General features: G+C 44.6%; 1 protein-coding gene across 1 annotated transcript; it reads right to left on the minus strand.

Moving 5' to 3' along the window:
- Positions 1-15,113: 15,113 nt before the first annotated feature.
- Positions 15,114-21,684, minus strand: LOC120868157 (C-C chemokine receptor type 1-like). Its single transcript, XM_040246802.1, has 2 exons — positions 21,378-21,684; positions 15,114-17,629 (listed from the first exon to the last, which is right to left on the minus strand). Exon 2 carries the CDS (start codon positions 17,529-17,531, stop codon positions 16,560-16,562), a length of 972 nt encoding a protein of 323 aa, XP_040102736.1. The 5' UTR covers positions 17,532-17,629; positions 21,378-21,684; the 3' UTR covers positions 15,114-16,559.
- Between the last annotated feature and the right edge of the window lie 2,818 nt (positions 21,685-24,502).

A 24,502-nucleotide genomic window follows, 5' to 3' on the forward strand; every position in this document is an offset into this window, starting at 1 on the left:
AGTCTCCTTGATGCTCTTCCTCTGGGTGTGCAGGATCCCAGTCTCCTGGCTTTGCCCTCGTCTCGCAGGCAGCCCCTTGTCAGTTTCCTCTGCTGGTTTTTGCTCAATCCTCCAGCTTCTCTCCTGGCAGGCACCAGGCCATGGTCCTTGAACCCCTCTCCTCCCAAACTACAGTCACACCTTTGATTGCTCTATTCTCTCTCACGGCTGAAAATGTCATCTCCACTCTGAAGAGGCCCAAACTTACATCTCCAGCCTGCCCAGCTCCCTCAAATCTGGGCTCATGCCCAACACGCTGCTCCATGTCTCCACCTGGTTTTCTCAGAAGCTTTTCAAGTAGAAATCCTTATCTTCTCTCCAAATGTTACTGTCACTTTCATCCACACCTAGAGGTTAATGGCAGCTCCATTCTTCCCACGGAAGCTACCAAAACCTTGGAGTAACACTTGAATCTACTATTTGGAACCTGGCCTGCGATTTTTTTTTTTGCAGAATCTGTTGACTCCATTTTCAACATACAAAGACTTCAATCCCTTCTTGCTTCACCCACTGGACCCAGTTTGGTCCAAACCATCCAAGACCACAGTCTCTTTTCAATACAGCAGCTGGAGGGATTCCTCAAGGGTTACTTCAGGTCAGTAACAAGTCCGTACATTGGCCTGCAAGGCGGTTCACCACCTGCACTCCTTCCCTCTCTGACTTCATCTATAGCGTCTCCTTCGCTCACTCCGTTCCAGCCAAACTGGCTCCCAGGATGCCCCTGAACACGCCCAGTGCCTTTCCACCCCAGGGCCTCTGCACGTGCTGTTTCCTCTGCCAAGATGTCCCCTCCCCCGCCACATGCCTGGAAAGCCTGCTCCCTCAACTCCTTCTACACGTGTGCAATGCTTTCTCAGGAGGTGTTCTCTAACCCTCTTATTAAAATGCAATCTCCTCCCACCTCAGAAACCAATGACCCCCTTCGCAGATGTACTTATTACTACCTGGGTTACATATATTTAATATGTAGTTATTGTCCAGTTTCTCTCAATGTAATGACAGCTTCCTGAGGAATGTTCCCTCTTTTGTTCGCTGCTGTAGCCCCACACAGCAGGTGCTCAAGAAGCATTTTTTTGGCCATGGTCTGCAGCACGTGGGATCTTAGTCCCCTCACCAGGATGAACCTGTGCCTCCTGCATGGGGAGGGTGGACTCTTAAACACTGGACTGCCAGGAGTCCCACAGTAAGCATTTCTGAATGGCTAAATTGCAAGAAATTTACAGTCAGGATACCCAGAGAGCACATTAGCAACAGCTCTGCAGTTCATCCAGGACCCAGGGCACTTCCATCTTTCTAACACACATGGATCAGTGCTGCTCACGGTCACGAGATGGCTGAGCTCATCCAGGCATGATGACATCTAACAAGAAGTGCTGTCTCTTCCTGCTGTCGGTTCTTAGAAACGAGGAAGCTCGCAGCCATTTTGTAAGAAAACATCCACTTGGGAGCTGGATTCTCTGCAGTGAAACCAGGAGACAGTCCCTCCACCTGGCCTCCTCGGGTAGGGCTAGGCAACCGTGACACAGGGAAGGGATCAGCCCCTCCGTAGTTCTTCTGTCTCAGGGAGCTGCTCAGCAGGAAGCAGACACTGGGGGGCAGGATTTGAGAGGCTATGAACAAAGGGGGACCACTGTATCTCCTCCCAGCTTCTTTCCTCCCCTCCACAACCTACTTCAGTACAGGGGCCTCTGGGGGTGGCTCCTGTCCATAGAGCCCAGAGCATGGCCACTGAGCCCACGAAACTGGATGCCAAGGGCTGCTAACCACACAGTGACAGTTCCCTGAAACAGTACCTACAAGCACTGGGTGCTGGCTCACTGCTAGGCGGGAACTCAGGAAGGAATGAAGACGGTGAGTGTGATCCTTTCTTCGTACCTCAGATCTAAGCTGCAGACCGTCACATGTACACATATGCACCCACTGACTGTCTGCTCTGAGAGCTCTAATTCATGGTTGCTGCATGACGGGATTCATTCCCTTCCATCTCATTTCTCACACGTCTACCAAATGCCTTCTTTCCTTGCCTGTTGTGTGTGCTAAGTTGCTTCAGTTGTGTCCAACTCTTTGCGACGCTATGGACTGTAGCCCACCAGCCTCCGCTGTCCATGGGGATTCTCCAGGTAAGAATACTGGAGTGGGTTGCCATTGCACCAAGGGATGGAACCCACATTTCTTATGTCTCCTGCAGACAGGTGGGTTCTTTACCACTAGCGCCATCTGGGATGCCCCCTTGCCTGTTAAGGGATCTCAAATATGAGTTAGGCAATGCTTGGATCTAGTGTTAACTCAAGGTCAGATCTGTGGGCTGGCTACAGCAGACATTGCCTGGGAGCTTGGTAGTAATGAAGATTATCAGACGCCATCCTCTGACCTGCAGAATCTCAGGATGTGGGTGTGTTGGATCCAGAAGCTGTGGTTGAACAAGTCTTCTACATGCTTCTTATTGGTCCTGGAGTCTGAGAATCATGGCTGGACCCTTGCCCTTTAAAGTGTAATGGTAAAACCTGAGTGCTTATCAGAAATACAGACTCTCATGCGTCACCCCAAGCCTACAGAGGAGAATCTCTATTTTTTTACTAGCCTCCCCAAGGATTTCTTCACACATCCCAGTGTGAGACACTCTTGTCTAGAAGGTCACTGTCTAGTGGTGGAGACATCTCCTTGGGTTCAAGAGATGCACCAGAGGAAGGTAGGAGGGGTCCAAAGTGCTCTGCAGAGACAGCTACACTTAATTTGAGACTATAGACAGGAGTTGGAGTCTATCAGAGAAGTAGGCAGAGGACCAGGGGTTGTGTTGCCAAAATGGCCTCTGTTCACTGGTGCTGAAGGGAAACACAGAGATAGAGTTTTGGGTGAAGTAGAAAAGAAATTTTATTGCTTTGCCAGGCAAAGTGGGTTACAACATGCTAATGCCCTCAAGACTGTGGGAAGCTCCTGGAGGGGGTAGTGAGAATTTGTACAGTGTTCAAGGAGCAGGGAGGAAGAGACTCGTGGATGATAAGTGGTTGGCAACAAGATGAAGTTTCTAGCATCTTCAGCCTTCTGGTTTCAGCCAGTCTAAGGTCCACGCTCTTGCCAGGGAACTGTGAGTTTGGTGATCTGCTATGTTGTAGAATGATAGTCTAAACTGTTACCAGTTCCCCAGTTCAACAGTCATTTTTCATTTCTACATCTTCACATTGAAGATCATTAACTCTTTGTTGATCATTAATGTTGATCATTAACTCTTTCAGTTCAGTTCACTCACTCAGTCATGTCCGACTCTTTGTGACCCCATGGACCACAGCATGCCAGGCTTCCCTGTTCATCACCAACTCCTGGAGTCTACTCAAACTCATCTCCATTGAGTTGGTGATGCCATCCAACCATTTTATCCTCTGTCGTCCCCTTCTCCTCCCATCTTCAAACTTTCCCAGCATCAGGGTCTTTTCAAATGAGTCAGCTCCTCGCATTGAGTAGCCAAAGTACTGGAGTTTCAGCTTCAACATCAGTCCTTCCAATGAACACCCAGGACTGATCTGCTTAAGGATGGACTGGTTGGATCTCCTTGCAGTCCAAGGGACTCTCAAGAGTCTTCTCCAACACCACAGTTCAAACGCATCAATTCTTTGGTGCTCAGCTTTCTTCGCAGTCCAACTCTCACATCCATACATGACCACTGGAAAAACCACAGCCTTGACTAGATGGACCGTTGTTGGCAAAGTAGTCTCTGCTTTTCAATATGCTATCTAGGTTGGTCATAACTTTTCTTCCAAGGAGTAAGCGTCTTTTAATTTCATGGCTGCAGTCACCATCTGCAGTGATTTTGGAGCCCCCCCCCCCAAAATAAAGTCGGACACTGTTTCCACTGTTTCCCCATCTATTTCCCATGAAGCGATGGGACCAGATGCCATGATCTTCGTTTTCTGAATGTTGAGCTTTAAGCCAACTTTTTCACTCTCCACTGTAAGTACAATAACTTTCCATGATGATAGGAAGACAAACATTCAGTAAACAGAGCAACTGAACTGGTTGGCTAATTCTTACAGTACTGGTCCAGACTCACATGTCAACTGTCTTCCACTGCTGTTGTCCCCTCCTCATCTGGTGTGGGTATCCTTTGGGGTTAACAGTCTTTTCTACAGACAGTCCTATGCGGATGTCCCTCTTAAATGGGAAATATGGAATCAAGAGTCAATTCCCTTCGGTTTTGTTGCACATGTGCTAGTTAAGAGTACCTATAAGGTCCTTTTATTTAGCTTGGAGATAGTTTGTTAAATGATATCTTTTCCAGTGTACATAATCTCCTAGCTGCAGGTCAGAAGACATTTGATCTTTATCCAAACGAAAATCACTGTGATCAGACTTAGAAACAAGCTTAGAATATTCTTTTACTAATTCAATTAAACTTTATAATAATGTAACACAGCAACAAGGAGCCATCCTGGACAGAGATAAGAAATACAAAGCCTCAGTACATACAAAACTTCATGATCCACAAGAGTTTAATATTGAAATGTAATTTTCTTCTCTAGATTATCTTTATTTCTATGAAATATAGCAAAATTAAGACTGATTCACTTAAAATAGGTTTTTCAATAAACATGACCAAATTATTCACATGAGTGTAACTGCTCATATAAACTCTTTCAAATTGACTGCACTGGAACTTAATAGGAATCTCAGACCGAACTTTTAAAATGCCTCTAAAGGCCAGAATAGCCATGCCAATGGCCTGCCTTCAAATTCTTCCTGTGATATTTATGGATTGGGTAAATTTGTCTCTTTTGCAGGTTTATGAATATTTAAATTCCTGCACATGCCAAGAGAGAGTCTTTCCCATTCCCCTGATAAAGTTGCTTAGAACCAAAGGGTCTCTGATTTCTAGAGGAACCAGACAGAGAGAAAAGAAAAATACTATAAGTTTACCCATAGATATAAACTAGCAAACTGTTGTAAATCATAAGTAGCTTGAGTAAGAAGGATTTTCTGTATATTAAAAGCAAAGATGAAAAAGCCAGTAGTGGACTTGCTGGTGGTCCAGTGGTTAAGAATCTGAAGACAATGCAAGGAACCCTGGGTTCTGTCCCTAGTTCAATCACATGTTAGATGTGTAACCTAAAATACAATACAAATGAACCTATCTATGAAACAGAAACAGAATCACAGTCAGAGAACAGACTGGTGGTTGCCAAGGGGGTTTGAAAGAGGGATGCAGTGGAAGGCTGGGTTGGCAGACATAAGCTTTTATATAGAGAGCGCATACACAAGGTACTACTCTGCAGCACAGGGCTTCCCTGATAGCTCAGTTGGTAAAGAACTGCCTGCAGTGCAGGAGACCCCAGTTCGATTCCTGGGTTGGGAAGATCCCCTGGAGAAGGGAAAAGCTACCCACTTCAGTATTCTGGCCTGGAGAATTCCATGGACTGTATAGTCTACAAAGAGTCGGACACAACTGGGTGACTTTCAACTTTCACTCTATGCCACTGAGAACTATACTCAATATTCTGTGACAAACCATAATGGAAAAGAGTATTTAAAAAAAAGAATGTGTATATAATGGAATCACTTTGCTGTATAGTAGAAATTAACATAACATTGTAAATAAAAAGTATGAAAACTGAAAAAAAAAATTTTTTTAAACGTGTACCCAGATTTTTAGAGCAGTGTTATTTACAACTGCCAAACATAGGAGAAACTGAGATGCTCTTCAGTGGGTGAGTCTACATCCAGACAATGAACTATTATTCAGCACTGAAAATAAATGAGCTATCCAGGCCATGGAAAGAAGCTTAAATACATATTACCAAGCCAAAGAAGCCAGTCTGACAAGGGTACATATTGCATGATTCCAAAGCATGACCTTCTGAAAAAGGCAAAACTGTGGAGGCAGTGAAAGGATCAGTAGTTGCCAGGGATTAGGGAGAAAAAAGGCAAAGGCAGAGCACCTTTTTAAGGGTGATTTTTAGGGTTATGAAAATGATACCATTGTGATGGACACATGTTATTACTCATTTATCTAAATTCATTAGACTGTACAACACTGAAAGTATTCCCTACTATAAACTAGGGACTTTGGGTGATGATGAATCACTGTAGCAGGTTCATCAGCTGTGACACTGTTTGGGGGATGATGATAACAGGGGGAGGGGGAGGGTGTTTCGGGGCAATGGGTGAACGGGAAGGGTACTCTCTCTCCTTTCTCCTGGGTTTTGCTGTGAACTTGCAACTGCTCTAAAAAATAAAGTCCGTTAAAAAAATCTTATGAGACCACAGGTAGCTTAAATAAAGCTGAAGTAACTTTGCCAGAGGTCCCACAGCTGCACAGTGAGGGAGCTGAAGGCAGAGCAGACACGGACCCCCTGTCTCGCTCCAAGGCCTCACCAAACCAATACATCCTGCAGTTTCTATGGATCTGATCAGAAGCTGCCTTTCTGTGCGACTTGCCTTTATCCTTCTACACGTGAGTCACCTGTGCAGACTGCAAGCCATCTGGAGTGGGACCTGACAGCCTGAATTTCTAGGGGCTCCCTGCTAACAGTGATGGAGCAGGTCCGGAGGGGACACTCTGAGTCACCAGGGCTTGTGCTCCACCCGCACCGACCTGCTGGTTGAGTCCTGCACACACCCTGAGTTTCATCATCCCTGTGTCTTACTGATGCTACGTGCACCCAGAATGTCTTACTGCCGCATCTTTGCTTGTTGAAACTCATAATCTCCCTTAGACATACACATTAAAATCTACTCTTCTGATAAATCAGCACCTGACCCTCCCTGACCCCCATGGAGAGGCAGAAGTGATTTCTCACTCTGACGTGCTTCCCTTGCCTTCGGCACCATTTCTTGCAGCGCTTGCTTCTCCTTATTAACTGGCACCTCCCTGCTCACTGACTGTGCATCTGTTCACTTCTGCTATTTTGAAAGCACTTTGAGGAGAGGAACTCTATCTCTTTCATCTTTACAGGTTTCTTAACAGCAAGCAGGGCTTTGTACACAGAAAGGAACATGACCTTGCCTTGCCCATTTCTTAGTTCCCTGACATTGGCCCTCTTTTCTGTAAAATGGGATGTTTGGACTGCAGTGAGGTTTAAATTAAATGTCATATGTTAAATGCCCACAGTAAGCCCCTGCCTGATAAATACTTATTGAATTTTCCTCTCTTTTTTTCCTCTTTTATTATCTGAATAAGGAAAGGAGGTGGGCATGAAAGTGAGCTAATGACAGACCCAGCCCTAGTACCAGGTAACTCAACCTTTATTCAAGTCATTCTTCCCCTCTATCAAGCTCTGGTGTACTTTATTTCAGTTATGTGAGTACCTCCCAGTCATTTATGTGACTAAAATTTATCAGTATTTCCAGAAGAAACCTAGAATACTGTTTCCTGGTTCACATTTCTTGCACAAATCATTGGCTAAAATTCAGATAAGGCTTATAAATTAAAGGCGTTGATGTATCCTTACATCTTGGTAAATGGTAAAGTAACATAATATATTGCATACCCATCTATAATGTAATGGTATGTCTACATAACTCAAAATAACCAAATTTAAAAATAGGAAATGTTTCCAGATTAAACACAATCATATAAGAGAAGATAAATTATTATGACCAACCAGAGCGATTCCCACTCACTGGGACACCTTTGCAAACTCTTGATTTCTCATTTGCTTCATCTATAAAACACAGATACTATTAATATCAATCCCCTTACCTGCATCTCATAGTTCATGAAATGAGCAAAAATTGCCAGTTTATATAAGTGCTATAAAATACAGCAAACTGTCCATGTGCAAAGAATCATTAGCAATAGCTTTGGGCATAATCCAGAGCTGGGGGTAAAGGCAATTTATGTGAATATACGGAAGGTAGAAATCTTGGGGAGGACCAATGATTCAGTATTTTGCCTACTATTATTACTTTTTAGATTTATGGTCTTTGTTCCAACTGCTCCAGGTATGAGACGTGAGACACATGTGAGGTCAGAGAGCAGACTGCTTCTGGAGCCACCCTCCCTGTTTTAGAATAAGAGAAGATGGTTTATCTGATGTAGGCACGTTGACTGGCAGTGCAGGTTTGCAAATTCCTTCAGTATTATGTCTTCTGGACTGCATAGGGTGCTGAGTTATTGAACTTTTTCTTTTTTCTATGGAAGTAGCTGAAGATGACATGCAAACTGAGTGTGTGGACTCAGGAAAATTCCCTGTAAACCGCATTGCTCATCTAAAAGTAGCACATGTGTCTGTCTGTATAAAACAAACAGAATCTGGACTTCATTAAGGGACCTGAGGAATAAATTATTCTCTAATAAATGTTTTTATAATCACAGTGGAAAGGAAGAACTAGGACACCAAAGGAAATGGGACTCCGCCATACTAATCTGTTGGTGGAAGCCTGGAGGAGTGGGAGAAGGAAGGAGTCCACAGCTGTGTCTGATGCCAGAGAGGTCGTGCCTTCTCTAAAGATGGGGAATGTAGAGGCTCTGGGAGGTACCTTATTCTAGACTGCCAAGGAGAATGCCAAATCACCCAGGAGGATGGCTTTCTCTCTTAGCTTTTGGCGGATAATCCAGGAACAACCCAATGTGACTTTCAACTGAGACTCCAGACCTAACGATCTCTGTGCCCTGAAGGTCACAATGTCCATAGGACGTGGGCTAATGAGCTGCATTAGCAGCTGTGGGACAGGGCACTTGGGCTGTTTGACTTTTGCACTCAGATACTGCTAATGCATGAAATACTTAATCATCTCTTCGGTTGCCTCATCGAATGGTTGCTGTCATTGGCTTATGATCGCAGTGCCTTTATTTTGTAAGGGAGGACAGAGAATAAACTTAATTGACTCAGGGGTGGTGAGGAGGAGAGAAAAGGAGGCTGGAGGGTGATGTGGTCTTTCTTCCCTGTCTGGCTCCCTGAACTGCATCTGAGCCCCAATGCTGGAGGACTAAGCTGCTTTCATTATGGACTGTGAGATTCTTGCAGGTCTGAAGAATTGTAGGCTATAGGCTCAGAATTGTCTGTGAGTTACCTGGCCCAGCCCTGGGACCCAGAGGGCTGGCACCCTCACAATAAAGCCCATTAGTGAAGGCTTCAATGATGCTAGCAAGAGGCTTCTCAGGCAGACTGAGCTGGGGCTGGCCGAGGCGGCAGCAGAAGTGCTGTGGTAACAGCATCTAATAGACTGACTTGTGGACACACGTGAAATACTCTGAAATAACTCAACTGGGCAGAGGGGAAACTTTCAACCTCAATTCAATGTACTTTGGGCATACTAGAAAAAGGATCCACTGATTGCTATGACTAGGACTTCCAAAACTATGTTGAATAATAGTGGCAAAAGTAGAAACTTTGTTTTTGTTCCTCATTTTAGAAAAGAGTGTTTTCAGTTTTTCACCACTGAGAATGATGTTTGCGGTGAGTTTGTCGTATATGACCTTTATTATGTTGAGGCAGGTTCCTTGTATGTCCATTTGCTAAAGAGTTTTTATCATAAATGGGTGTCAAATGTTGTCAAAAACTTTTTATGCATCTATAGAGGAGACTGGCTGGCTATACAGTCCATGAGGTTGCAAACAGTCAGACACAATAGAGCAACTAACACCTTCACTTTTTTCATTGAGATTATCATGTCATGTTTATTTTTCAATTTGTTAATATGGTATATCACATTGACTGACTGCATAGATTGAAGAATCCTTGCATCCCTGGGATAAACCCTACTTGATCATGGTGTATGATTCCTTTAATGTGTCATTGGATTCTGTTTGTTAGTATTTTGTTGAGGATTTTTGCATCTATGTTCATCAGTGATATTGGCCTGTAATTTTCTTTTCTTGTTATATCTTTGTCTGGTGTTGGTATCAGGGTGATGGTAGAATGAATTTGGGACTGTTCCTTCCTCTGAAATTTTTTGGAAGAGTTTGAGAAGGATAGGAGTTAGCTCATCTCTAAACATTTGACAGAATTCACCTGTGAAGCCGTCTGGCCTTGGTTTTTGTTTCTGTGGGAGATTTTTGATCACAGTTTCAATTTCAGTGCCTGTGACTGGTCTGTTTCATAATTTCTTATTTCTTCCTGGTTCAGTCTTGGAAGGTCGTACTTTCCTAAGAATTTGCTAATTTCTTCCAGGTTTTCCATTTTATTGGCATATAGTTGTTCATAATCTCTTATGATTCTTTGTATTTCTGCATATCCTGTTGCAATCTCTCCTTTTTTTGTTATTTTTAATTTTAATTTTTTTTTGTTTTTAATTTTATTGATTTTTCTTCCTTTTATTCTTGATGACTCTGCCTAATGCTTTGTCAATTTTGTTTATCATCTCAAAGAACCAGCTTTGGCAGTCCTAGCCATGGCAATCTGGAGAAGGCAATGGCACCCCACTCCAGTACTCTTGCCTGGAAAATCTCATGGACGGAGGAGCCTGGTGGGCTGCCGTCCATGGGGTCGCTAGGAGTCGGACACGACTAAGCGACTTCACTTTCACTTTTCACTTTCATGCATTGGAGAAGGAAATGGCAACCCACTCCAGTGTTCTTGCCTGGAGAATCCCAGGGACAGGGGAGCCTGCTGGGCTGCCGTCTATTGGGTCACACAGAGTCAGACATGACTGAAGCGACTTAGCAGAGAGGAAAAAGAAAAGGAATCCAGATTTGAAAAGAAGAAGTAAAACTCTCAATGTTTGCAGATGACATACTATACATAGAACACCCATAAAGATACCATCAGAAAATTATTAGAGCTAATAATGAATTTAGCAAACCAACAGCATACAAAATCAATACACAGAAATACTTTGCATTCCTATACACTAACAACAAAAAATCAGAAAGAGAAATTAAGGAAACAATCCCATTCACCATTGCAATAAAAAGAATAAAATACCTGGGAATAAATCTACCTAAGGAGACAAAAGACCTGTATGCAGAAAACTATAAGACACTGATGAAAGAACTCAAAGACAACGCAAACAAAAGCAGCTAATATCATGCTCCTCAATTGAGAGAATCAGTATTGTGAACATGACTATACTACTCCAAAAACTCTACAGATTCAATGCAATCCCTATCCAATCACCAGTTGCACTTTTCACAGAGCTAGAATAAAAAACTTTATAATTTGGATGGAAACACAAAAGTCCCTGAATAGCCAAAGCTATTAGTCAAAGCTAATCTTCAGGAAGAAAAAAGGAGCTGGAGGAATCAGCCTTCCTGACCTCAGACTGTACTACACAACTACAGTAGTCAAGACAGTATGGTACTGGCACGAAAAACGAAAAATACAGATCAATGGAACAAGATAGAAAGCCCAGAGGTAAAACTGTGTCCCTATGGGCGCCTTCTCTTTGACAAAGGAGGCAAGAATACACAATGGAGAAAAGACAACCTCTTCAATAAGTATTTTGCTGGCAACACTGGATAGCTTCATGTAAGTAATGAAATTGGAACACCTCTTGACATCATACAGAAAAAGAAATAAAAGGAATCAAGATCTGAAAAGAAGTAAAACTCTCACTGATTACAGATGAAATGGATCAAATACCTAAATTTAAGGCCAGAAACTATAAAACTCTTAGAGGAAAATACAGGCAGAATACTCAGTGACATAAATTGCAGTAAGATCCTCTTTGACCTACCTCCTAGAGTAATGGAAATAAAAACAAAAATAAACAGCTGGGTCCTAACTAAACTCTTTTGCACAGCAAAGGAAACTATAAACAAGATGAAAAGACAACCCTCAAAATGAAAGAAAATAATTGCAATTGAAGCAAATAACAAAGGATTAATCTCCAAAATATAAAAATAGCATATGCAGGTCAAAGTCAGAAAAACAAACAATCCAGTCAAAAAAATGGGCCAAAGATCTAAACACACGTTTCTCCAAAGCCACACAGACGGCCAATAAACACATGTAAAGATGCTCAGCATCACTCGTTATTAGAGAAACGATATCAAAACTAGGGCTTCCCAGGTGGCACAGTGGTAAAGAATCAGCCTGTCAGCACAGGAGGCACGAGACATAGGTTCCATCGCTGGGTCGGGAAGATCCCCTGACTGAGGTAGGAAATGACAACCCATTCCGGGATTCTTGCCTGGGAAATCCCATGGGCAGAGGAGCCTGGCGGGCTACAGTCCATGGGGTCGCAAAGCAGTCAGACATGATGTAGCGACTAAACAACCACAACAACACATAATAATGCATATACGTGGGATCTAGAGGAGTGGTGCTGATGAACCTATTTTCAGGGGGGGAATACAGACCAGAACTGTGGACAGAGTGGAGGAGAGAGGCTGGGACAAATTGAGAGAGTAGCACTGAAACAGACGGGCCACCATGTGTAAAAGAGATAGCTAGGGGAAGCTGCTGTGTGACGCAGAGACCTCAACCCGCTGCTCTGTGAACGTCTAAAAGCGTGAGATGGGGGTAGGTGGCAGGAAGGTTCAAAAGGGAGGGGATAGATGTATACTTATAGGTGATTCACACTGCTGTACAGCAGAAATCAACACAACATTGTAGAGCAACTATTCTCCAATTAAAAACAAATTTGAAAAGTAATGCTTTAGAGGGTAACTTCAAAAAATTAGATACACACAAATACATATAAAATACATATACCAAGTCCTACTGTATAGCAACAGGGAACTCTATTCAATATCCTGTCATAATCTATAATGGAAAAGAATATGAAAAAATATACATATGAATAACTGAATCACTTTCTTGTGCACCTGAAACTAAGACAATGCTGTAAATCCACTCTGCTTCAATAAAAAATAAAATGCATTTTAAAAATAGTCCACATCAAAAAAAACTTTGAAAAATAAATAAACTCTGGGGTGGAGCCCAGCTCTGCCCTTTGACCACTCTGTGGTCTCTGCCAAGTCCCTTTGTGAATCCCAGTTTCCTCATCTATCACATAGGGTAACACCAGCATCCCCACCAACCTCGAGGGGTTGATATGGAGACTGCTGTCAAAAGGACAGGATGGACCATGAGCAGCTGGCAACTGTACTGTGCTTTGCCCATGTGCTGACCGATCATCAGACCAACACCCCTGGTGTTCTCCAACCCAGCCCTAGTCTTGAGGGATGATCAGTTCAGTTCAGTCACTCAGTCGTGTCTGACTCTTTGCAAACTGCAGCACACCAGGCCTCGCTGTCCATCCCAACTCCCGGAGTTTACCCAAACTCATGTCCATTGAGTCGGTGATGCCATCCAACCATCTCATCCTCTGTTGTCCCCTTCTCCTCCTGCCTTCAATCTTTCCCAGCATCAGGGTCTTTTCAAATGAGTCAGTTCTTCGCATCAGGTCGCCAAAGTATTGGAGTTTCAGCTTCAGTATCAGTCCTTCCAGTGAATATTCAGGACTGACTTCATTTAGGACTGACTGGTTTGATCTCCTTACAGTCCAGGGGACTCTCAGGAGTCTTCTCCAGCACCACAGTTCAAAGCATCAATTCTTTGGTATTCAGCTTTCTTTATGGTCCAGCTCTCACATCCATACATGACTACTGCAAAAACCATAGCTTTGACTAGACGGACCTTTGTCAGCAAAGTAATGTCTCTGCTTTTTAATATGCTGTCTGGGTTGTTCATAGCTTTTCTTCCAAGGAGCAAGCATCTTTGAGGGATGATAACAGGTGTTATTTGAGAAAAGAAAAGTTTTTTCTACTTCACAACTACATTGGCAGAATGCAAGGTTAATCATATTTAAACCTGTTCCTCACTGAGGATTTCTTAGAGACTGTAATGTCCTGTGAACCTCCATGAGTGTTTTCCACACAGTGTCTGAGAGGCCCTGAGGGCTCCCACACCACATCCTCTGCTGGAATGCTGTATTAGATAACACAATGATCCCTGAGTAGAGGACGAAGGAGTTAGACTTGTTGTCACCTCTGATTATTAATGCTTGGATCACAGGAGACTGCAAGGACAAATGAGTTCATTCAACCAATGAAGTGTTAATGTGGGGTTACAACCTGGAGGACAGAATGTTCTTGATACCAGAAAAACCCCAGGAGAAATCCCCGATGTGCATGATGAATCTGACCAACATCTCCCAGAGTCACCAGTGCCCTTCCGGAGTCCACACAGGCCCCTGAAAGTCACATTTTTTAAAAAAATTTTATTTTTACTTTATTTTACTTTACAATACTGTATTGGTTTTGCCATACATTGACATGAATCCACCACGGGTGTATACAAGCTCCCAATCCTGAATCCCCCTCCCACCTCCCACCTCACATCATCTCTCTGGATCATCCCCATGCACCAGCCCCAAGCATCCTGTATCCTGTATCGAACATAGACTGGCACTTCGTTTCTTATATGATAGTATACATGTGAAAGTCACATTTCTAACAAGAATCCTCTGTGAGCATGATTCTCAGAGATCAACTGGCCCATGGGAAAGGTCAACACTGTAATAACAGACACTAGAAGAATGCATTTTTAATAGCACTTAACTGTAACTTAAATATCAATAATAGCGTACATTTTGAGTGTATTCTACCACAATAAAAACGGGGAGGGGGATGAAAATAATACCCATTAAAAACCTTCGAATAGGACTTCTGCCTTGGTCATTCAATTTTTCCCATTCGTTTGCCCACTGACACTTGGGTTGTCTTCATGCCTAGACTATTGTGAGCAATGCTGCAATAAACATGGGAGAACAGACCTTTCACTGAGATGATGGCTTGATTCCGTTTGGGTATACTACATACAAAGAAGTGGGATTGCCAGGCCATACAGTAGCTCTATTTTTAATTTCTTAAGGAGCCTCCATACTGGTTTCCACAGTGACTGCACCCATTTACATCCCCACCAACAGTGCACAAGGGTTCCCTTTTCCCTACATCCTCACAACTCTTGAAATCTCTTGTTTATTTAAAAATAGATACTCTCACAGGTATGCAGTGATATCCTACTCTGGTCCTGACTTACATTTCCAGGATGATCAGTGATGTTGAGCACTTACTCATATATTTCTGGGAAATCCGTATGTCTTCTTAGAAGGTAGGTATGTCCAGGTAGGTCATTTACTGAAAGTGAATTATGGTATCTTCTGGTGGAAGAACTCAGTGTTGGGCCCAAAACCAATGCTTTGAAATGATTTATTGCCTGGGAAAGTGATCCCCACATACTGCTACTTAAAAAAACAACAGTAGAAGAATAACTACAGCTGAAGTTCATCTTATTTGTAAACATAAACAAGAACAGAATAGAGAAAACTAAAAGAAAATATTAACCCATCAAAGAATGTATAGTGCTGCCTCTATAGGGAAGGGAATTATGAATAATTTTGAAGTTTTTTTTTCTCCTTTTGTGATTTTAAACTTTTCTGGAAACAATTTTTATAACTGGGAAAATCATTTTTAGAGAAATATACATCTAAGGGAAAAAGGAAGAAAGGCATGATGGACAAGAGGTCCTATCTCATTTCAGGTGAGAGCGGAGATGTTAAGGACCTTTAGGGTAAATAAATTTCTTTGAGTTAAGTGGTCCTTGACTTCCTACACTGACAGAATCCCCACCCCTCCTGGTAGATGTTGCCCTCCCTGCCAGCCTCAAACCCTGCACACCAGGTCACTGTCCTGCTGATCGGTCCAAGGTGGCAGCCAGAACTCTGATCCATACAACTATAAGGTCTGGGTGGAGGTCCAGAGGAAGAAAATCAACCCTGTCTCCTTCTGCCTGGTAATAATTTCTGCAGTAAAGCTGTCAGAAATTCCTGCTGCATCCCTCAACTGACAGGGAAGGGAGATTCTGAAACTCTTCAGGAGACAGGAATGGAAAAAGGAAGTAATGACTACCTCTGTTCCATGGCAATTTCAAGAAGTACAGCAGTTTATACATTTTATCTGTGTCTACCCCGCTGCCTGCATTTGTTGATTTTAGTGACTATAAAAATTCCATCCAAGGGCTTTCTTAGCTTCACTGCCAACAGCAGTTCCCCAATCCTATTTCCTATTAGGTGTCAAGTTCTTCCATCAGGAGTTCTAGATTCCTCAGGGTTTCCAAGCACCTAAATGCTGCTCTGAGAGTGGGGGTGGGGAGGTGAGAGGTGGCTGCCGGCTCCTGCTTGGCTTCTCTGCTCAGAGCGGAGGCAGCTATGAAAATCCCTATTTCCAAGATCACTGGTCTTGGGGGTGAGGGTAGCAGATGCTCAGTGACTGGTTTACAAAAGCTACTGTTCAACAATCTGAACTTCTCTTTGGTACCAAGCCCTTCTCTGTCATCCTTTGACCCAGTCTTCTGGGATGTCCCAGTTCATTTATTCATTTCCACCATCTCATATATTCATCTCATTTTCCACCAAAGAGAAGTTCATGGAGAAAAATCAAACCCTAACAGTGATTTTTGTCTGGAACACCTTGGAGCTCCCTCAACCCCATGTGGCTACAGTTCTAGGTCAAGTGTCAGAACCTGGCTGGGAGACCCAAGCTGCCTCCTCCCCAGTCAGCATGTTAGCAGCTTATGCTTCTTGGGCCCTCGATGGATAATGAGAGGCCTTGATGGATAATGAACACAGAACAGCCTTCTTCCTCAGTATGTAAAAGACAAGGAGTTGACTCTCTCCTGCCTCCTTGTAGAGGAAGCAGCGCCACTTAGCTGACAGAGCAAGTCCCATAGAGCCTTGCGGTACACCCTGGGGAGAAAGACATAGACTATGGGGTTGACACAGCAGTGCGCATAGGCAATCGCCTCTGTCACTTCAATGGCCAAGTCCAGCTGGCTGCAGTGCTCACACAGGGAATCTTGGAAAGCAGAAACAAACACAGTCAGATTGTAGGGCGTCCAAAAGAGAAAGAAGGGGATCATGATGACAGCAATCGGCTGTACCATCCTCCTCCCTCTCCAAGTTCTGAGCAGAACCTTTATAATCCGTCTATAGCAGACAATCATGACCAACAGAGGCAATATCAGCCCCAAGATGTTCAGTTTCAGAGCCAGGAACTGCTTCCACTTTCTTCCATGGCTTTCAGGAGGAAAATGAAGACTGCAGGTGTAGTGGGTGAGCCACCACTGGGTCTTGGAAAAATACAAGCCGGGGACAGAAGCCAAGATGGCCAGGACCCAGGTGACAATGGTGGTGATGATACCAAAGCTGGTGGCTCTAACCCTCAGGGAGGACTGGAAGAGGTTTAACAACATGGACCTGTAAATGGTCAGCAGCATGATGAAGAAGATCTCGCTGTACAAGCCCATGAAGAACAGCCCAGAGAGCAACTTACACATGGCGTCCCCGAAAACCCAGTCGTCCTTCACCTTGTAGTCGATCCAGAAGGGCAGCGTGAAGAGGAAGATGAGGTCAGAAATGGCCAGGTTGAGGAGGAAGATGTTAGAGACAATTCTGAGCCTCTTGTATTTCACGAGGAACAGAAGCATTAGGATGTTGCCGATCAGGCCAATGACAAACACCACCGAGTACAAGGCGGGCAGCAGCTGGGCCCCAAAGGCCCTCTCCTGTACCGGGTCATGCAGGGTCTGGTCCCCATAGTCGTATTCTGTGGTCATGTCATGGTTCTTTGCACCGGTTGAAGTTTCCGTCCTGGCTTCTGCCACGGGGCAAGGGAAATGTTTCTGTGTGTATTTGCTGTTAAAGGCAGTGGGCTCTGGGCAACAAAAACAAGGCAGTGAGTATACGTCCTTAAGCCCTGGACAGCTGTTTACTAGTGCCCACTGTGTACCACGCCCTGTGCAGCAAGGGAGCCCCAGGTCCTCTGCCCTCATGCAACCTGTAGTCTACCACACTCACAAACAGGGCGTGCACACATCGCTGACTCAAGGGCTCTGGCACTGAGCGCCCTGAAGGAGACGCCCAGAGGATGGAGAGCGCAGACAGGGGAGGACAAGGGGGGCCTCACGCATGTTCACGACCAAGGCTTCCTGAGTGCTCCCATGGACTCGACGTTGGGCTCAGTGTTAAACAGCCTTGAGGGGGTACCATGGTCATTCCCCACTTTAGAGGGGAAGGCACACAAGCTGGGAGCAGTCAGGACACAAAGCTGCTGAGAACTAGAGCTGGAGCTCAAACCCTGGTGCCTGCCCCTCTCAGGCCCCTTCCTGAAGCCCCCTGGCTCTCCTCCCCAATCAGTGCAGTAACTCTGCACTGTGGGGTCCCCAGAGGAGGCAGGGAAGGAAAACAGTCCTGCCTGAGAGTCAAAAACTTTTGTTTTTGGATTTGAAACATGTTGTTTTCTTTCAGGGCACACCTAATAGCATTGTATTACAGGAATCAAACAGTATAACAACAAAAAGTTTTTTCTTAAAGATCACTTACATTCCTCATTCAAAATAATTCCTCCTAGTACTCAATATGAATGACAAGTTTACCCTAACTATTTCACTCATCATGACTGGAGAATTTCTACGGTACCGTACTAGATGAGGCTGTTACTACCTAGGCAAGAAAAAAAAAGTGTCATTTGCAACACATGAATTGGTGTCGTAGCTGTAACTTTTAAAGAATCTTTTAGATAAACCTTATTTTATAGAAAAAGTTAAATAGAAACACTAATGTTGGAGTTAAACTACCTGTACCATGAACTGCATCAGATGCAAGGTATCTTTCTTGCTTTTGAGGTGAAAAAGAATCTCAGCTAGAAGGGATACAGCGCCCTGAGGGCACAGGACAATGTGTGTTTGCCTGTCACCAAGACTGCGGGACACTACTGTCATGAGGTAGGAAGGGCCAAGGATGTCCTGCAACGGAAAATTCACCGACAGTGCTGTGGTGCTGGAATACGGGATGGCCGCCCTGCCCCACCAGCCGGGCCCATGTTACACAGTCCTCTGTGGTCACCCAGGTGACTCTGTAGACCTCTCGTGACAGCTGTGAGGACGAGTAAAACGGAACCACAGACTGGGAGGAGTGGGGTGGCCTGCTAAGGAGAAGAGGAGGCTCCAAGGGGAGAAAGGCTCAGAACAGCCTCAAGATAGAACATGTCCCAGTGACCAGGCAGAGGCTGGAATTCTCCTAAAATAAAGAAAGCAAAACAAACAAAAAACCACTAGATAGCCTGCCTTTGTAGAAAATCCCCAGCCCCTGCTTTTCAGCTCTCCTTTCTATCCTTTCCAATCACTTATTGAAGACTCTTCCCCAAAAGAGCACAACCTTTTGTATAACCTACCAGCTCTGTGACCTCGGATAAAGTAACCTACCCCCCTGAGCCTCATTCCTCACCTATAACGTGGGAAAGTACCCTTACCTTCCAAGGCTGATGTATGGGAATGTCTGAGCCTTCCCCTGGATATTATCAGGTCCTCAGGAAATATGAGGGGACCGCCTTCCCTGCAGGTGCTCTGAGGCCCAGAACCACCAGGAATGTCCCAGGTTTCAATCTATTCTTGCCAATGTACCCCTCTCCCTACAAGTCTCTCTGTAGTTAATCTGGAAAATGAATTCTGCTTGAGAGTGATGGATATTGACAGTCCTTTCCATCTGCACTGCACTGTGAAATTTCCAAAATGCTGCCATCAATCTAATTGATCTGATCTAAACATTAATCAGGAAAGTGAGTGGTACCTGCAGCATAATTCCCACATAAAATCTTGAGAGTCCAGAGCTTCTCCTTCCACAGAGCCTAATGAATGTTTCCTGCTCACAAAATTCACATTTCGGCATTCGGAGATTAAGGCACAGTGGGGTGAGGTGCTGCTGGGCCCCCAGGCTGGGGGGCGGTCCTTTCCCATCCAATCCATCCTTAGGGCGCTCTCCTCCATCTCTGAACTTGCATACAGCCAGTCAAGCCTCTTTCTGGAGAAGCCCAGGCTGCCACTCACGCTGTGCTGGCAGTTTCTGATTTCTGCTGCCACTGCCAGTGCAGACAGCTCCGTGTGGCAGTCAGCACTTCTGGGTGGGTTCCCAGGCTTACTGTGTTAGCAGCGGGCAGCACAGACAGCAAGGGGTGCAAGGCCGAGCCCGTGAGCCCAGTTTCTGGGGAATTTTGGCAAAGGGGGAGGCAAACTGTGTCAGCACTGTCAGGGGCCATGTGAACAGAGTCACCTTCACACCCACTCCCACCTTCAAGCTAGATCACTATTTCCCCACTTGTTGGGCACCAGAATCAGCTCCGGGGCATGTTGTCCCTAAAGGGAGATGGACTGGAGTGAGGCCCTGGAGGCGAGACCCAAGGAGCATGTTGCCATGTCATGCGCCAGTCCGTCTGCAGCCTGCTACCAACGTCTGCCCCAGGCCGTTGCCCCAGTGGTCCAGTGCCAGCACCCTTTATCCTGGGAGTTGGTGAAGCCTCTGGACAGACAAAGGGCCGTCTGTGGTGGAGGAATACGCCCAGGCCTGGTGGGGTGCAGGAGCTGGCTTCTACTGGTTCAGAAGAGCCAGCTGTGTGCAGCTGTTCTGCATCCAGCATGCTGGTGACTCGAAGTCAACCAGAATGGGAACATTTACACATGCGAACGGCCAACACTAGGAATCAGGGCACTTTTCTCAGGAGAATTAGCTGATAAACACTTACCAGTGCACCCATGCCCTTCAGTCTGAATAGCCTAGAGTTGTCCTGGAGCCAGAGTGGGGACTTAAGGGTCAGTGAGGGGCACAGAGCCTGGTGGTCGGCTGTGCAAACTTCTGGGGATTTCTAATCCTGAAAGTCTAGGACCCTCCAGACCTACTGGAGGAAAGGCTGAAGTAGGTACTTCCAAGTGGCCCCCATGTTCCTGCATCTTCAGAATGAAATTCTGACCTCCGTCTTCTTTAGAACAGAACGGATGCTCCCCCAGGAGGTCACGTGGACGGCTGCCTGCCTTCCGGCAGGTGAGATACTACCTCCTCTTAAAACAGCACACAGTTCTAATTCTGAGGATCCTTGTGTCTAGTCCTCTTCAGAAACTGTCTCAGTATCAAATCATCTTTGCATCTGTAGTTGTTTCTCTGATTAATATTACCCTTTTAGCTAAAATTGCTTGTTACGGCACATTTGGGCTTTGTTTCCATGGAGAAATTTGGTTGTGGTTAATGTCTTGAATAACTGTCTGCAGAAAGTACCTTAATACTGGGATGACTTTCTTAAACACTCACCAGAAACCATTGTAAAAGAAAGCATCCTGTTTTTAGCAGAAAGATAACCTCCCCCAAAACAATAAGAACACCTTAGTTTATGTCTGAGCACCCAGCTGTATAAATCCATGCATCCTCAGTATTGCTAAGCAATTCGTTGCCTTTCAGAAGCATCGCTGGGTCCTTAGACATCTGACTGGCCCTTGAACAATTCCCCACCTCTGACAAGACAGACAGGTAAAGAAGTCATGTTCTGCAATAGGAGGACTACAGTCCACCCTGTCCATGTGCCAACGACAGGACCCTCACTAGTAACTAACAACACAAAAAACACAAGTGTCACTTACTCTGGGTTCAGAGGACTGTGTCCATGAGGTGTGTGTCTGGAGGACATTCCTCTCTTCTCCTATCTCGACCACCCTGGACTTCCAGATCAAGGAATTAATATCAGGAAGCAGAAAAGTAGCGTCTGGGACGTTGGAACTCCTCTGCCAGCACTTCTGGTAAATTGCCAGGCTTGCACACCAAGGCCACTAGACCTGGTCCATTTGGAGAACCTTTCATTCCCGTCGGGATTTTCTACTAAGAACAGCCCATTTGTGAGGTGCCACTTTGACTAAGGCCACCACCAGCCTAGCGGGACTTGGACGTCCGTTTGAGCTTAGGGCTCTTTGTTTCTTTGTGTGTGCTTGCAGCTTCCGTTTGTCTGGTGAGGACTTTGGTTTTGCTTTCAGTTCTGCGCACAAGGCTGTTTTATGCATGTGGCCATTGCTTCCTCTTCCACATCTGACACTCCCCCAGGGATGACTGGCACACTGGGCGACCTATAGCTATGAATCTACCACTTAGAAGAATGAGATCCTACTGTAATTCTGTTTGACCAATGCATATTCTTAAAAGTAATGAGAGGTGGCCTAAATTATTATACTCTTCTTCAGCTGGAATTGTTTTGTCACAGGAAGGGAGAGGCTGGGAACACTCTCCACTCCATCCGTGCCAGGCACTCTGGCCTCACTCCCGTGGGGGAACTGAGTCACTCTGAACCCCCAAAGCGCATCTCTGGGTTTGTTTCCATTCAATAGCTGAGCCAATCTGTTTGGAAGCCTTTCTCTGGAAGTTTTAAACTGTACCTCCTCTGATTTTCTGTCTGTGTGGACAGAGCTGATCTGTCCTTTGTGTTTTTCTATGTATTGTTTGGGGATGAACCACTCTGGCATTTTGTACGATGGGAAATTCTACTCGCTCATTGCAAGCCACTTTGGGAGTGGAAAGGGAAGCTTTGAGCTACACCTTGTCTGATCTTTTGTTTGTGGGACCATATTTGTCGTGTGCATGAATGTGCAACAGTATTTGCACTGACTGCTTGAGACAAATAATAAGGCTCATGTTTGACAATACAAGCTAGGCTTCAATAGTATATGAACATAGAACTTCCAGACGTTCAAGCTGGATTTAGAAAAGGCAGAGGAACCAGAGATCAAATTGCCAACATCCACTGGATCACAGAAAAAGCAAGAGAATTCCAGAAAAACATTTACTTCTGTTGCATTGATTACACCAAAGCCTTTGACTGTGTGGATCACAATAAACTGTGGAAAATTCTTAGAGATGGGAATACCACACCACCTTACCTGCCTCATGAGAAACCTGTATGCAGGTAAAGAAGCAACAGTTAGAACTGGACATGGAACAACAGACTAGTTCCAAATTGGGAAAGGAGTACGTCAAGGCTCTATATTGTCACCCTGCTTATTTAACTTATATGCAGAGTACATCATGCAAAATGCCAGGCTGGATGAAGCACACACTGGAATCAAGATTGCTGGGAGAAATATCAATAACCTCAGATATGCAGATGACACCCACCCTTATGGCAGAAAGCAAAGAAGAACTAAAGAGCCTCTTGATGAAAGTGAAAGAGGAGAGTGAAAAAGCTGGCTTAAAACTCAACATTGAAAAAGCTAAGATCATGGCATCTGGTCCCATCACTTCATGACAAATCAATGGGGAAACAATGGAAACAGTGGCAGACTTTATTTTTTTGGGCTCCAAAATCACTGCAGATGGTGGCTGCAGCCATGAAATTAAAAGACACTTGTTCCTTGGAAGAAAAGCTATGACCAACCTAGACAGCATGTTAAAAAGCAGAGTCATTACTTTGCCACCAAAGGTTCGTCTAGTCAAAGCTGCAGTTTTTTGCAGTAGTCATGTACAGATGTGAGTGCTGGACCATAAAGATGGCTGAGCAACAAAGAATTGATTCTTTTGAACTGTGGTATTGGAAAAGGCTCTTGAGAATCCCTTGGACTGCAAGATCAAACCAGTCAATCTTAAAGGAAATTAACCCTGAATATTCATTGGAAGGATGATGCTAAGGCTGAAGCTCCAGTAGTTTGGCCACCTGATGCCAAGAACTGACTCACTGGATAAGACCCTGATGCTGGGCAGGACTGAAGGCTGGAGGAGAAGGGGACAACGAGGATGAGATCGCTAGATGGCATCACCAACTCAATGGACATGGGTTTGAACAGGCTTGGGAATTGGTGATGGAGAGAGAAGCTGGCATGCCTCAGTCCATGGGGTCACAAACAGCTGGACACGACTGAGCGACTGAACTGACTGTGACAATACAAGGGTTCTGTTCCCTATCATGTTAGGCTTTGCCTGTGGTAGAACGTTGGTTGGAATTTTCCCTCTTGTTAAGGGTGACCAGAGCTCCATTCCAAGCTGTAAATGGCCCCTGCCTTCCAGGGTATTTTTACTGAACTGGGACGTCTTCAGCTATGTCTCCATGAAAAGGATTTGCTATTTCTTTCTGCCTGTACCCTAGCCCTCTGGAACACTTATCTACTCCACCTGTAGATCCTGAGACTGAAGGAAAAAGTGTGGAAAGAAGCCTTTCTTAAACTCAAGCAGAAAAAACTGAGGTTTCTGGCTCAGTCTTTATGGACAAGTTAACTTGTATATAATCTATATTTAATTGGCTTAAAAGTAAACTCTTACAAACTAAATCTAAATGTCTAAAAAACTGACCAAGATCAATTTTAGAACCATATGATCTGGTAAATATTCAGTATTGACTTGCTATCTGCTATTTAAGGTGGATTAGGCTTGCTGCTTTGACTAAAACAGTCTTTAGAGTCATCAATGTTAAGTAATGCAAGTGAGGTAAGAGCTTCTGGGTAAACTCTATAGGAATAGTTGTTTTAGAAATGTGTACTTAAGAATGATCTCCCCAGGTATTTGGTAGCTTAGAAATTTTGAGTTAAGTTAAATGACAAGTTTATCAAATAGCTGAGGCTTCCCTGGTGGCCCAGAGGTTAAAGCGTCTGCCTGCAATGCAGGAGACCTGGGTTCGATCCCTGGGTCGGGAAGATCCCCTGGAGAAGGAAATGGCAACCCACTCCAGTATTCTTGCCTGGAGAATCCCACGGACAGAGGAGCCTGGTGGGCAACAGTCCACGGGGTGGCA

This window comes from Oryx dammah, unplaced genomic scaffold (assembly GCF_014754425.2).
Source record: "Oryx dammah isolate SB20612 unplaced genomic scaffold, SCBI_Odam_1.1 HiC_scaffold_9, whole genome shotgun sequence".
NCBI classification, from domain to species: Eukaryota; Metazoa; Chordata; class Mammalia; order Artiodactyla; family Bovidae; genus Oryx; species Oryx dammah.